This window comes from Dicentrarchus labrax, unplaced genomic scaffold, assembly GCF_905237075.1.
Source record: "Dicentrarchus labrax unplaced genomic scaffold, dlabrax2021, whole genome shotgun sequence".
Lineage (NCBI taxonomy): Eukaryota > Metazoa > Chordata > Actinopteri > Moronidae > Dicentrarchus > Dicentrarchus labrax.
In genome coordinates this window covers 7814721-7831404 of record NW_026136703.1, presented here as the reverse complement: position 1 = coordinate 7831404, position 16684 = coordinate 7814721, and the positions used below count along the sequence as shown (strand labels likewise).

At 38.1% G+C, this 16684-nt stretch overlaps 1 protein-coding gene across 3 annotated transcripts in view; it reads right to left on the bottom strand.

The window, feature by feature from the left end:
* Positions 1-2589: 2589 nt before the first annotated feature.
* sntg2 (syntrophin, gamma 2) overlaps positions 2590-16684 on the bottom strand; it is an 82193-nt gene continuing 68098 nt past the window's right edge. For all 3 annotated transcript variants that reach the window (XM_051390111.1, XM_051390102.1, XM_051390118.1), the window contains 3 exons: positions 4927-5019; positions 4439-4549; positions 2590-3771 (listed from right to left, as the gene is read on the bottom strand). In XM_051390111.1, coding sequence (XP_051246071.1) covers positions 3643-3771; positions 4439-4549; positions 4927-5019 — 333 coding nt within the window. In that variant the 3' untranslated portion in view covers positions 2590-3642. The remainder of the gene's footprint in view (positions 3772-4438; positions 4550-4926; positions 5020-16684) is intronic.

Genomic DNA, 16684 nt, shown 5'->3' with positions numbered 1-16684 from the left:
GTTGCTTTTATGCCAAGACTTTTTAGATTTCTAAGTTGCCTCCTTTAGTAGAGTTTAAGAATAATGGAACAGCAATAAGCAACTAGTCTCTGGCCTCTTTTTACCTTTACGTTGCTTGATGTTGTTTTTAAAAAATCCCTACAAGATGGTGTCTGTCAAAGCTGAAACTTACAGAAAATTTATATTCTGCTTAGCATGGCTACAGGTTACAGAATGTCAGTGAAATTACATTTTTCATGCAGTTCTCTTTAATAATAGAACATCTCATGACACCATAACAACACAGAATTTAACGTATAACAGATTTCAGTGTATTTCTTATGCACAAAGAAATTAATTTGTTATGAAAACCACTTTATAAATTAAATGAAGGTGTCAATATAATAATAATGAGCTGCTTAATAGTGTAATTTATCACAGTGATGAGCCTCAACCCTTCAGGATAAATTAAGGTGCACTGTGTAACACATGCGAGTATGACTGATGTAACATTTGCCAGGCAGGGCCGTAGCTACCATTGAGGACCAAGTTCCTATGCTCAGTATTGTTAGCAATTTAAGGGTTTTAAAACAGCCTGAGGATGACTTTGCTTTCTACAGTTGAATAACACATTGTACATTTTCCAATTATATACTTTAAAAACAGATTTGAATGACTCCATTTGGGCAGAAAAATAAATTACAACACAGGGAATCACATTGTGAAGAAAGCCTTGAAATAGCATAAACAATCATGTAGCCGGAAAACGTAAGAACACATACGAACAGTAAAATGTGCATATAAACTGGGGGGTGCAGTGCTGTGTTGGGGCTGTGCTTCTGGAAGTAGAAATCATGACCTTAGTAATGATAATTGTAGACAAACTTTGAAATCAGACTCTTGGCCACAAACATATATGAAGCTCCAAACTATGGCGGTGGAGTTTTTCTCCTGCATCATGGTACATGAGGCATCCAGGTGTTGTGTTTTAAAATTAGAAACATGTTTGGACAACTGAATGTTCAACATAGAGGTTTATTTTTTATAACCTTTAATTAAGTCAAGTCAAAAGAAGGATCATGTCGAGTTCAGTTAAGTGATAAGCTTGTAGATTGTACCAAATAACCCTCCACAACTCTTACTTACCACAGATAAATAACTTTTTGCCCACACAATGGATAAACAACCAAGGAGGTGAAGGTACAGTAGTAGCCAGTAGGGCAGGTACCTCTACACCAAATGATAACTGACAACCATTGCCCTGCATTATTGTCCAAATACCAAATACTGATTCTCTGGGTTGCCACACCAGTGTCATTAGTGCATCACAACAATCTAGAATAAAATGCCTTAGTATGAAAAAAGAGGTGAGTGGGAAATTATTTTTGTTACAAACTCCAGATATACAACAAAAATAATTTCCCCCTGGGATTATTAAAGTATTTCTGATTCTGATTCTGATCAGACAGGTTTGATCAAAACTGAACCAGTGTTATGATCAAACCTTAAGTAACCTCTTAGCTCATCCTTTTATGTGCGACATGGCAATGAAACACCACTGACGATGACACAGTTTCTCAACTCTTTAAACTGTTGCTATTATCATTTCACATAATGCAGAATTGTTTGATACTGTTCCTTGCTGATACTGTAGCCAGTGTTCTGATCTGCCCAATGTGCAAATATACAAAGATAATGATGCTTGTAGGTTAAAAATCACAGCAGGAGGACCTCCACATTGGCCGGGTGTTCACCAAAAACACAACTTATCATCACTCAGCAGTGGGAAGCCAGTGAAGGATCATAGTCGTCAAGGTGCACTAGAAGTTAAATATTCCAATTCAAAGTAAGAGGTAAAGGGATTAATAAATAAATTATACTTTAAGATCAATGTGCCCTGACATTGACTACCACGTTTCCAATCAAGTACTCTAGATTTATCTACATTAAATCATGCCAAAGGAATAGCTTGACATTTGTCCAGAGTAAAGTTAGGTTGTGTAGACTCTAAGGTTGCCAGGCAACCATAGAGTCATAAAATAGTCCAGTAGATAAACCTGTGTAAAATTAAATAATTCTAATAACTAATTAGCATATTATTCAAAAATGTCACACTTTTCCTTCAAAGTAAAGCTACTGCTCTGTACCACGTATAAAATCTGGAAAAGAAGAAGCACTTCATAGACCTTTTTCACAGCAGACATTTTGACATGAAATAGTAGGTAAAGACACACTGCTAATGATATTAAGTTTATGTTCCATTCGGGTCAGGGTGCTGATGTTGCATGCTGGCTCACTGGAAAGGCTCTGCTACACTAAATGAAATGGAACCTTTAGTGTCACTTGTAACACCTGTTTACACTACTATTTAATGTCAAAATGGCTGCTGTTACACTGCGGCTCAGCTAATTTTATACCAAATAACACATAATGACTGGGACAAGCTCCTCCAGAAAAATCCGACAACCTCAGGCGAACAAAAGTCCTTTGTTAAAAGGATGTCAACTTATATTTAAGTCAAAAACGCTACAGAGATGGAGCTAAGCAGGAGATAAGCAGTTCCATTTTTAAAGTAGACATACAAACCCACAGGGAGCTCAGACATGTCTCTCATGGTAGGCAATTGTGCTTTATGAGCAGTTTATTGAAAACACAGCAAATATGCATTTTCACACGGAAACCGTTACATGAAGCAACTGAAGACATACAGTATTTCTGACTGTAATAGAACAGGAGTTGATAAAAGAAAGTCTTACTTGAACGGAAATGTCACATTTCAGTGCAGTGTCCTCATTTGCCTTTTGTGTTTATCAGATACAAAGGATAGATGCAATAACACAAACATCATACAATTTAATCAAAGCCAATACAGTAGCCATGCAGTAAATGCTGCTATTGTGGGGCTAATATTTAATTTTCGTTGGGACCATATCTGAGATGTGTTGATTCAGTTCAGTGGTTATTTGGAGGCTTATTAGACTGTATTATATTGTAAGGTGTTTGTGTCATCCACCTCCCATTTCACAGACATGACAAAAACACAAAGTAAACCAGAAGAACTGGGAACAGAGAAAGGTTACCTTTTTCATTACTGTTCAACTGTGGATTTGAAAGAAAGAAAATCATTGTCAAAGTTCTGTGGCAAATGTGAATTCCCCCATGACAGTAAGCCAGCATTAGATTCATGTTGTCATTTAAAATGAACTTACTCTCTAGATGTAGGTACAGCATCATATCTCTTCATAGATACAGTATCTGCTGAGATTTTCTGCTTAACGCAGTGGCAGTTGCTATATTTGGCAATCCGTGTCAATGTTTGGCAGTTACACACCATATGGTAGCCCGGTTGTCGCCTTTCAATGTGACAATAGACAAATAACCTCCGTTCAGAATCAGTGTCCATTATGTAGTGACAGAAAAAATATCAATGAAATGGAAGAACTGTGAATCCCTTTGGATTGTGTTTTTCTGTACTTGTCAAAAATGAAATTACATCTTCCTTCCACAGTTAATTCATACATTATCTACCTCTACAGTCTTTTACAAATATTCATTTTTCAGTAGTTCATACAAAAATAGCAAGAACAAGATATACTTAATTGGCTCTGTGCATAAAATATGGATTTGCCACAGGTTGTGCACATACAATGAGGACGTGTCTTCTTAACTGTTCATGTAATTTCCAGGGAAGCTTTGACTGCACATAAAGAGAGGGTCCATGGAGGCCACTTTGGCAGCGATAAAAGAATGTATACAGTGGAGGACGGCTGTTAGATTAGCAAACTCTAGTTCCTGAAACACACAAGACAAGGAGAGAGAGACGCATCAATCAGTACATCACGTTCTTAGTTAAAAAAGAAATGTAACACTTGTCACCAGACGTTCGGTCACAGTTTCACTGGTATCCGTAGCCATGTTTCCATTAAAGTATTTCATGTACATTTTGAAGTATTGCATTACATAATGTAAAAAAATAATTGAAAAAATCCAATCCGTAAAGAAAAATTACGCTCGCTTGAGGTGGCTTTAGCCTTTTTTGAAAAGAGTTTATGCCCTTAATAGGAGATAGAAACTTTTTTCCAAATAAGTTCTGGCGGAGTGAAAATTTAAAAAGGTCCAGTGTGTAACACTTAGGAGCGTCTACTGGCAGAAATGGAATATCATATTCATGTTTTCATTAGTGTATAATCACCTGAATATAGGATTCGTTGTTGTTTTGTTACCTTAGAATGGGTCGTTTCTATCTATTCTATTTTGACTTGAGAAATCCAACTCCTAATAATCGCATAAAGGTAGTGTATGGAAACATTTATTTTTTATTTTCATTAGCCAATTAACTTAAAATTTTGGTAAGATGTTTGATACACATGGATGGAAACACAGCTACACCAGTAATAACTGTGGAAAAATAACCCATAATAATTCATTGTGATGTTAAAAAAAAAACCTATATCATTACCTTCATTTCTATTTGTTTGCTTTCAGCATTCTTGAAAAGGAGTTTTACCCTGGTTTTCCCATCATCTGAGGAGCCTTTAAGTTGAGAGAACTTATATCGCCACAGTACGGTCTACAAGGAAAGGGATTACAAATTCAGCAGCACAGGGATTTCAATAATGAGCACAACATTTAATTACCATGCCTGACTACAGAGAGGCCTGCATGATCAAGACCTGAAATTTTTGTGCAATAGTACTTTGAGGAAATGTATAACTTATACCAAAAGAACATTAGCACTTTGAAAATCAGTGCCGTACCATTCTTGCAGTGATTCAGTGAACTTAAAATGTATCCACTAAAAACGTAGCAATGTTGCCAAAATAATCTGAAGTATGTAGTGTATCAATACAGAAAATACAGATGTCAAACTGCAGTCCCATGAGCTATTAACAGAAGAACAGCAGAACCAAGAAGTTGGCAACAATTATGAACTCAGTTATACTTCACCTTTGAAGTGCCTTCTGAGCAGGTGAAGCCTGATCCAAAATCTATAGTGAAGCACAGTACATTCCCCTGGCTGCTGCACATGTAGCTTTTTGACTGTTGAAAGAGAATTGATACATCAACATTTCTATTTTCACATAATATACTGCACAAATAGTACTGTGGTACAATTCTCTCTAAGACCATCAAAAACATTAAGACCACAGAAGCACATATTACATGTTACTTGTTTAAGTATGGCTGTATTATATTTAGATAAATGATACCTTATTTTCCCCCCCACTTGTGCCACTAAATGCATCCTGCTATTAACAGTGGATTAATAAATAATTTTGAAATATTATTATTATAATATTATCATACATGTCAGTCTTAGCCCTCATTTACTTTCTTCTTCAAGAATACAAAAAATCATTTTTTTTCTCCCTGTACACGTATATATATATCGACACTTTAACCATCATAACAGGAAAGGCACAGAAGTAACTAATATTAGTAACCATTCTATTAAGATCTGTCAGTAAGCAAAGCCAGTGAGGCAGCACTCACACAGAGCTGGTGAACTGGCACCCCAGAGTGGAATTGACCCATTATTAATGTTATTACCTGTGTTTGACATGTCAACATGTCCAGTGTAAGAGAGGTCTGTTGGGAAGTTGTATTTTATGGGATAATCCAGCTGTAACCACTCAGGGCTGACATATAAAGGTCTGATCACACCTGTATTTGAAGTGGCAACATTTCTTCCCCAGAAAGAAATCTTTTTTTCTTTAGAATTTGCACAGTTGATGGATTGACAGCACTACAGTCCCAAATGGAAGAGGCTATTGTAGCTTACAAGCAGCGTTGCCCGATTCAGCTTTATATGACCTCTTCTGTCAGAGTATAAATTCTCCTCAAAACAGGCGTGTTTTGTCATTAGACGAGAGTTGACAGAACAAATAAGTCTCCTGAACTTATTAAGTGGCAGTTAGTCAAGATGGCTAGCTAACATTCGGCTCTTTTTTGCCACGGATGGCTTTTTCCCCCTCTTCAATGACTCATTATTGAATGAAAAAATGTAAAATAACAAAATGCCATGGAGGAGTAAACGGCACAGTAGCGTGAAAAGAGAAAGAAGCTCAGGGAGCTATTGGGACTGACTAGTGTAAACTTGTTCCTGGCTGGCTAGCATCTTAGCAGTTAGCTCGCCAGCTACAGTACTTGCCCTTTGAATAGTCTGTATCTCAGCAGGAGGATGAATTAGCTGTGCAGCTAGTGTGACCGGGCCTTAGTGCAGACATTTTGCAGAGAGAAACCGAAAAAAGCCCACTCCTGTCTGACACCCAGGTCCTTGACATCCATCACTTTCAAATGTGTCCCATCTAGATGACAAAAACAGGTGGCAACACATACACTCGCACTAGCTGGCTGTGTTTTATTGTTTTGCACTATTGGGCCAAGTCAATTTGTTATCTCACTGAGTGCTGCTGGAAACCTCAGTCAAATCCCTTGCATGCTTAAACATATTGGCCAGTAAAGTGTTGTCCTCTTGCCTCTTGTGTGAACAGTAATGAAGCATAATAAATAAGACAGCTTGGCACGCATGAACCTGGAAGGCAAGTTAAAGGAATCCGGGTATTAATGTTTGAAATTTTTAATAGTTACCTCTTACTGGTGGATTTGTAACCCACCAACAAGTGTTATGTGACGTTTAAATGCAGATGACCCATTTGTAGAATGCAACCAGTGCGATCTAATAAACATTCATTGTTTCATCCAGCTCTCTGTGTTAGAGCAAGTAGCTGTATGTATGAAACATTATTGCGTCATGAATCCTCACACTGACAGCTTGTGCTTGTCGTTTAAACGGTATTTTCAGCTCATAATATTTGTTTTTTTATAGCCACAATATTACTTTACCCATATACTGTTCATGTGGAGAGCTACTTGTTCAAGTGCCGGTCTGACACGTTAGGCTTGGAATATCTGATAACAAGAGCAAATCAGATTTTTTTTGTCCTGTGTGAGCTGTTGGTAAAAGCAGCATCCTGTGCAGCTTCCTGATAATGTCAAGACACATGACAGAGGAAATCCATTTTGGAAGCCATAAATCTTTAACATTCATTTTGCTGCCGCAACACAAACAAGCATGTGTCTCGCAATTCTTTTCACAGGTCTTTTGAAAGCACTGATGTGTGAGCTTTCTACTCTCTGCGGAGCAATATCCCACTGAAGGCCTTTCTTGCCACATGACTTAATTTTGTGTTATGTCGTCCACTCAATTGGAATACCAAGGAATGTATTTTGATTTTCTATTTTGTGTTATATATTCCTTTTATTTCCTCCTCACTTGGAAACACAGCAGGGATGTGGTGATTTCAATTATAGAGTGCAGTGTGCAGTGAATATGGCATGGGACCGTACAGTCCTTTCACTGAAAGTCTTTTCTGCTCACAGACCTCAACCCCTTAGCGATGTCGTGAATTCAGCTGTGACGGGGATAAAAAAAACAGTGGCAGGCCAGCCGCTAAGTTCTTCCTGTCACCACATGTAAGACTGTGTTGTGACATGGTGAGCAGTGACTTACATTTCACTAATTGGAAGGGATTTTTCTGTGGGAATTAGCAACATGAAATATTTTTTTCAAGGAAATCTCCTTAGCTAAGTCTGACAGAAGTAAGGGCATGTGTGGGGAAATAATAAAACAGGTGTCAAAAAAACCCTCACAAGTGTGTGTAGTGTTGCACTGCACCTGTCTTTTCATAATTTAGAGTGAGAGTAAAAGGAGATAAAAGGTAAGGAGACAGTTAAAGTGGGAATCTTGGATGTAAGACTCACAGCTGCAACTTTTGAAATTGGTCACAAATCCACGAAAAGCAAGCTGCACCGACTGTGAGAATGCAGCACAGAATTTAAGGAGTAACTCAACCCTGTTTCACCGAGCTCTCCTCGTTTCAAAATACCCATCTGTCACACGTCTGACCACACCCAGCATCACTGCACGATGAAGTCAGAAGCATGCTCCATCGTAGCTGTAACTGCACCCGCCAGTGATGTCAAGGAGTACTGACCACACCCTGCGTACATCAGCTGCTGGATGTCAGCCAGAGACATTCTGCTGGTGTTAAATTGCTCTTAAAGGTTGAGATGGCCTATTGTTGTCCATAAATACTTCTATTGTTTGAAAATAATTATGTGTGTGACAGCTGCCTCCCTAAACTGCTGTGGCTCTCACGGCTTTGGTGTCCAGAGTTAAAACAACACATAATATACAGTGTGTACACAACAGAGATCTAGAAACACTTTTAATATGAAATGGAACCCAGAGGTGTTCAGTTGCTGTATATGTTGCTGGTATAATATTGATTTGACTATAAGCAGATCCTTTTCCAAGTCTATTTTTGCTGGTGTCCACTTGCCAAAAATATCTCCTTTAGTCTTTAGTGAAGCGTTAACATGGGTGTCAAAATAAAAATCAAGACATTCTGTGACGCACATTCACTGCTCACACGGGCAGAGTGTCTGAGCAGTTATTATAATGAACAACTATTGTGGTTTTATTGTTTTTTGGAAACAGGTTCGGTTGGGTCAGGTCTAAAAGGTACACCAGTACAGGCCAATTCAAGTCTCAGTTCTAGGCCTGTGCAGAACTCGTCCTGGTCATTTCGCAGATTTGTTCAATATTTACTCTCCTTTCAGCCGTTTTTGGTCTCCTTTGTCTCCTGAGTGAGGAGACTGACGCTAATATTGCTATATTATTCGGTATATATTGTCAAAATTAGCACATATATGTGGGTTTTATAAACATGGGTAAACACGCTAAAAATAGGTGAGTGACTTCTTTCCAATTGGCAGTTTTTTTTTATTTGATGTCACATGGGCTGGAAAAAAGGGTTAGTAAATAATAGAAAGCCGCTTGGAGGCCAGTGATGTTACAGGGGTCTGTTTATTTTGTTGGACAGCAGCAAGCGGGAAGCCCTACAAACGTGATAGACCATGATTTACTGATTTACTGAGTGTTTCATCATTGGTCATCGGGTATTTCCCGATTGGTTGCTGTTTATTCAAAATGAGCGAATCAGAAGCATTTCTCAGTGAATATATATATATATATATATAGATATAATATAATATATATTAATATATATATATATATATTTATTTTTTTTATTTATAGATATTTGGGTCTTTTTGCCTTTATTGACAGCTGAAGATAGACAGGAAAGGGGTAGAGAGGAGATGGCATGAAGCAAAGTGCCACAGGTTGGACTCAAACCCATGGCTGCTGCAGCAAGGACTCAGCCTTGGTACATCGTCTCTACAAGGTGAGCTACCAGGGTGCCCCATCTGCTGTTTTCTCATTATACACAGAGCTGATCTTTATGATATGTGTTCCTGAATAACCGTGGCGTCACTTCTTCTACAAAAATGTTAAACTCCTATTATGTAACTTTTTTTACCTTAAAATTCCAGCTTTAAAAACGTTTTGATGCTGACTTGTAATAGGGCGAATGGTGCCTCTGTCATTCGCATATGCCTGTTCTTGCACTATGTAATTTTTGGCTTGAGTGAAACTGGAGCATTTTATGAATGTTTTCTCATTTTCTCTCTGATGTCCTCCAGCAGCTCAGCCTCAACTCTCTGTGATTTACAGAGTTTTCTGATTGACAGAAAGCTTTACTAGTTGCTAAAGTAAGTTAACCACTAAACTAGTAAGCCCAGTCCGTGGATGCATATTTTTCTTATTTATCCGAATCATATTGTTTAATATATAATTTATATCACCACAGTGCCCAATTGGTTAACATGGGTACCGAAAAGGAAGCGGGCAGCGCTTTGGGGCGCTTCCGCCTCCAAACAGCTCTCCATGCGCCGAGAGGCATGGTAGGGCAAACAGCTAAAGCGCCCTGACGAAACACTCAACACAGAGTGAGTCATACAAAAAAAACAGAGACATCCCACTGATAGAAAGGACTAAAAGAGCAGGGGGTGTTAATAGACAATTAGAAACAATATTAGAGTAAGTTCTCTTTCAAATCAAACATTTTGAGATATGAGTGGAAAGTACCGTTCTTGCAACTGCATTGTCTCCATCACTGCCAATCAGAGCTGGAGCTGATAAATACACGTGACTACTGCAGAGTCAACTGGGAAAGTACCCTCTCCCAAGAAAGACAAAAGCCAAATGTTAGTGGGTGTTAGTGGGTCTTTTGTCCGATGTGAATGGGTTTAAAGCTCCATAGATATGAGGGGAACTGTAGCCCTGGGTGATAATTCCCTGTTGGTTTGTCAATCCAACAATTTCCACATTACACATAGTCATTAGATCCATTGTCATTATGAAAATATGAATTATAGCCACTTTAAACTAAGAGTTTTGTTAATCGGAAAAAGTACTTAAGTAAATAATGAGGCCAAAAGAAAAAAAGGACTAAAAGAACAGTATCATCTGTTTATAAATTGTCTGCAAGATATCAATTGCTCTTACCAGAGGATACTACAAAATTGTTAGGGATGTGTATTTACCAACCGAGCTACTGGAAGACCTCAAAAGTGAAATATGACACAATTTGACCACTTGCTGTGAGCTAAGAGACCCCATCAATGCCATGTTGGGTTTCATCATCTCCAAAAAAAGATAAAAAGGCAAAATGAGAGGGCAAATGCAGGCTGGACAATTTTGTCAGTTATACCCCCTACTTCTTTCCCATCAGCAATGTTTATGTAATACGCACATCTAGTCAATTTGAAGGTTATCTAAGATGGACTCTGCTGAGTGCTCCTCAGAAGCCACAGGAGGCTGGCCTAATTGGCTGAAGAACATAGAATCACAAGAAAATTGAAATCCTTCATCACTTTCATTGGTTTCCCAAAGGATGGTGTCCCACATTTGCATCATTAAAGACTGAAAAAATGCTACATTACCATGTTTCATACTGTTGGATTTCAGACTCATAGGCGGAAAACTGCCCATTCAGACCTGACTTACTCTTTAAGTGACTTTACACTTCTTACTGAGTCCTTAAATTATTATTGGTGTGGGACATTTATGGAGGTTACCTGTAGTCACAATGCACAAAACATTCAAATACATCTGAGTCAGATTCTGGCACATATAAAATAAATAATATTTAGAATATTATAATAATACAACAAATATTTGAAAATCTGATTTAAACCAAAAGTATGGCAGTAATTTGACATCAGATCACATTGTTTGAGAAGCGCGTCAGTGTGGTTGCTTAGACTGGATTTTAAACTGTCCTTAATGTCACTTGCAACTTCACAGTTGACACTGCTGTCACATCCAGACTGGATTCAGCCCCATTTGCTGGCTAAGAACTAACTGTGTGACTGCAGCATCAAACACCTCTGCATATTATCATTCCCCTTTGAAGCTACTGTTTTCTGATGCAGCAGAGGAGTTCTGCATTGGGACTCCATAATGTTGCAGTAAAAGACAAAGAGCGTTAACATGTCCATTCCTTATCTACCTTGCAGCTTGTTTTTGCTTCTGCGACAGCAAGTGATGCAAATAGACCAACATTACCTAAACACACCAACCAGTCCAACCAGTTTATTGCTGACTTTCTTCCTTTTTCTCAAGAGGTGATCCTTCATACATGATTCTTTATCTTGGTGAGTGCTGAAACCTTTTTCATCCTACTGTAGTGGTTCCATCTATCATGTAGCACGGAGGAGACAATTATTAAAGTTCAGCTTCTCAAGGATCCATTGCCAAGTTTACAATCTAATCTCAACATGGCACTACTAAATATAAAATCTTTCACCAACAAATCCTCATTAACTTTATAATTAATGATAATAAACTAGACTGCATTATTTTATGGAAACTTGGCTAGCATCCGACAGTCAAGCACTAACCACCCAACTACAACTTTGCACAAGCACATTCAAACTGAAATAAAATTGTTCGGCATTCATAAAGACCTCTGCATGGATTACCATATAGCTTATCCATTGTCCCCCTCCATGCAAGCTATAAGACTTAGATAATGAGCTAATGTTATCTTAAACTTGGGTTGCATCCACACAGTTTGTGTTTTCAGTGCCGTTTGTCTGTAAGCAGGATTCCAGAAAAACTGCTGGCCTAATTTTTCATGACACTCTGAAATGTAGTATCAGGCAAGAAAGAACCTATTCAATTTTGGAGCAGATCAAAATCATGGGGTAGCTACAGAATTTTTTCCCCCCCTTTCATTAACATTGCAAGATAGGTCAATTGTAACACCAATGTTATAATAATGGTTCTCTTTAAACAGAGACTATATTGAAATGTAACAATCAGCATCAGCACAGTAGGCTGCGAACTTTCATCACTTCAAAGTGAATTCTAAGAAAAATATACTGTACATATATATCCTGAACATAAAATATATGCTGAAGGCCTTCTGTGACTTTGTTTTAATTTCTTCAAACATTAACTGCAAATGGACTTATCAACAAAGCATTGTGAAATGGCTCACACATAAAATCAAAATTTATGGCTCTAAAAAAAAGCCAGTCTGTCTCATAGCGGTTCATTTTTGCCATGCACAGTGGCTTAGGGAAATTACAGTATGCAGTGCTAGAATAGTGCAGTGCCCACAAAGCCCTGCATAAGGGAAATACATGCGCTCTGATTTTCTAACTGTGGCTGCTAAGTCAACACATGAATTAAATATTTTGTTCAGTGATTCTCCTTGTTATAATGGCAGTGTGCTGGTGGTCACAGGTGGAGTGTTTTAAGTCAACATTGTTTTCACTCATTCCAATCATGCACATGTGAATGTCTAGAGAGCGCAGGCACATTTGTTAATTAAATATTGATACTGCTGAGTTTGAGCAGTAATAGTTATGAACTGAGAAGTGATTTGTTGGACTGGCCAATGTGAGGCCAACGCATGTATTCCCATTATTACCCTTTCTTTGTAAGTCATTACAGTACATTTAGGGTGTCTACATCTATGGCCATTACACTGGCTCTTCCTAAGTCCCATTTGGGATAGTCTCATCCAGTGTAATGGCTTATGGTCCAAATGTTTACCTTTGAAAAGCTTAGTGGCTTTATATGCTGCTCAGAGATGGGGATGTTAACATAGATAGGCCAAACCACACATGTTGTCCTCATCCATGTAGCCCTTTGAACCATTTTAAAATACTTCTGATAAAGCATAAATCTCACAATGATATGAATTGTCCAGGTTACAGACCAAATAAATGGACACATAAGCTAATAATCCGATAAAGCAGCTAATTATGATGCTATGGCTTACACTGTAATGTACATAATATTCATTTTCCTGGCATCCCTGTCATCTGTGATATCTTTTACTCAGGTCACAGTAAGAGAGTATACTTATGTACAAGTCCAGGAATTTAGAGACGCACTAGATTCCACCTATCCACCATTATCCTCTTCAGATAACGTACACTTCCTGCCAATGCTATCTTTTCTGCCTTCTGTGGATGGATGTAACGACTGCAATTACAGTTGGTAACAGATTGTAGCGAGTGTCATTTGTCACAAGGGGCGGCAATGGGACCATTCCACATTTGGGGGGGGGAAGACCTAGACAAGCTATATTAAAATGGTACCCGGTGAGTTTTCAACCATTAGTGGAATTATGGTGCAGTGTTTTTTATAAGTGAGTTGTTGCTGATAGTTGGTTGCGGTATCGTGCAAGAAGTGCAGCAATGCACCAAGAGGCAGGAAAGACAGCTATTAAGAAAGCTGCTAGCAAGTAAAAGATGTAAATAATGCACAGTTTAAAATATTGAAAAAAAATCGACTTTGCAAATGTTTTATGAGGGATTGAATTGAACATGCTTGTCAGACCTTGAGAATACACACAATGTGTTTTGGTAAAAAAATACTTTTGCTTGTTTACAAGTGAAGAAGTTGAGGGCTTACTGCTTGGTTGAGCAAATGGAACGTCTGCTTAAATTCTTCACCTCCAATAAAGAGCAATGTACAGCTGGCCCAATCATTAAGAAGTACACACTTCTGTCTTCCAAACAATGCATGAGACAGCACTGAACAGAGCTGGGTCTTTTATACTTAATGATTTTACTGATCGGGGGAATTTCTACTGTACCGTTTGGTGGTAATCAAACATGTATGAAACTGCATAACTTTACTCATTGGCGATGGTCATAAAACAATTTGACCACTGGTGGAAAAAATCCTAACCCTCACCAGAATGGGCAAAAAAGTCTGCTAACCTTAACCCTACAGCAGACAGCAAAGGCAAATCTAGTGGTAGAGATACTAGTAATTTCATATATGCTTTAAGTTTCTCTTGTAAACTTATAAAACTGTCATTCTGTATATAAAACATACAGGTGCCCTCTACATTTAAGCTGTTTTTTAAGCTTTAGGATTAGCATGTGCAGAATTAACTGGAAAATGTAATGAGTCCGGTAGAATTAGGATTCTAAACTCTCAGTGACCACATGAGCCCTCCGAACATAAAGGGATTATACATGGTTCCTAAGACTTTTGGATTGATGGTTTCTGCTAGAGAGCCAGTGTCCTGTGCCAGAGTCAGCCACGCTGCTTGCTGGTATAATACTCACATATACTATATTCCAAAGGACAACTGGTGAAATAGGAAGCAATTTAAATTATATCTGGTTCCCATGTTGACCCGGAAAGGATTTCAGTCTGCTAGTGATTCAAATATCTTCTGACAGGTGTTCTGCTTTGTAATATTTATAAATGTCCCTACTTAAGGGTCCCGAGCACCAAAGCCCTCAGGCTTCATTGCATTTTTAGCCTTTATCTTTGGTTGGCCGCACTTGAGGGGTGAAAGGGTGGGAATAGGGTAAAATTATAAAAGGCACCGCTGGCCATTTCATGAAGAGTCTAAGCTGACATGTGGCATACTTTCTCAATTCCTGAATACAATGCATGATCATGGCATGTGGAAGCTTTAAAAGCTCTAAGAAGAACAAGAGTTCTCAGTTTAATGCTGCACAGATGGAGAAAGAAATAGCAAAGAATCTGCTGGTAAAGGTCTGACTTGAAGTCAGACTTGGAGTTTGTTGTAAATACTTGTGACTGATATCTGACAATTCTGTGTCACTGTACAGCAATATTGTCCAAATAAATCAGCTCTGCATTCAGTGCGACCAACTTCATATTAAAGTAAAGCGTTTTTTCTCTGGAAAAATAACAACTGGCCTTGTTATAAATGTTCTATATGTTCTTTGGTGCGAGAAATGTTTTCTTGACTGCTTCGGTGAAATATTTTTTCTATAATATATGCTTTAATATTTTCTGGTTCAGTGCAGTTCATAACAGCTCTGGCAGGAAAGTCTGGATGGACTGTAGGGTGTATACCAGAATACATGTTGGTGCTGTTCACTATTGGATTTAAATAATTCATTGCTTTATCATTTAACCTTCATTCAATAGTGCAGAAAATGTAAAATGTCTGACAGGCAGAGATGAGGAAAATGGGAAGCAGGAGAGAAATAAAAATGTGAAGACTTGTAGTTCTGTTGTGGAATGTTAATCTTCAACATATTTTCTTTCAAATTTCAGAACCTGTATATTCTCTATTATAGCCACCCTTCCCTCCTTTATTTACAGATGTGTTTATTTTTGTCATTTAGAATTGACATGGCACTCAGCAGCCATCTAAATAACCATGTTACGAGGTGGTGCTACAGCCTGGGCCCCATCTCAGCCGACCTGGCAATTAGATGGCTACTAATATGATGACTCTATAGTGTTGAAGGTTAATTAAAAGAATAAAAAAAACGTGTGCTTGTATGTGGCTTAATAATTGGTTGTGTTCAGAACATTGTCTTTTTACTATAATGACTGCAGTTTCAATATTTTCAGAGAACTGTTGTCACATACAGGACTTAGACTTACTTAAATATGTTTTTATTAACCATAATCCTTTTTTACTTTACTGGCTGACAACGTGCTGCTGTGTTCAGCTGGAATAATCTGACAAACATACTGACATTCACATCTTCAGCTCCAAAGAGTTCTTCACATGCGTGAATTATTCGATATGTCCTCATATCTAAACGTCTGAACAGGTCGACTGTTGACCGTTGGAGTGTGCCAGCGACAGGCATAAAATTGTGAAATGGTTGCATGTTGGTCCTATGTAAGTTAAGATACACCACACACAAACAGCAGTCTCCTGGATGAAAGTTTGGGTGTGTCTGAGCCACCCATTCATTTTCTTTTTCCAAGAGAAAATAAAGAAATCATCAAAACATCTATGAATGTCAAAATTAACCATAAACAAGCTCCAGCAGATATTTTTTGCTAATCTTAGGCACAATTGATTGCATTAGTGCAATTTAATATTTAATACTTCAGGCTATGAATGCTGGATTCCCTGCTGTGTGTTAACATATTGTACCCCCTGAATTAATAATGCCTGGTAAGTCATAATGGAGACTATATTCTACTTGTTCCTATTGCTAGGAGGTATTTCCCAGCTGTATTCACAGAAATAGTGTGCACTGAATGTAGCATCAGCGTATTTAAGGGAGCTGACTCATGACAATAAAAATAAATAATGACACATTACACAATCATAAGGTAGACACGGGCTTATTGAACTCAACTGGCGCTGTAGGGAATACTGGACAGTAAATGGAAGCATAGTGAAGTAAGTCATGAAAATGTAAACACAATTGAACAAAGAAGACGGCAAAACCTTGAAAAACAAGGTCTTTCTTAAATTTATCCAATGAGTGTTCACGTTTGAGCCTCTTGACAGACATGAGACAGCTGCCTCTGAGAATT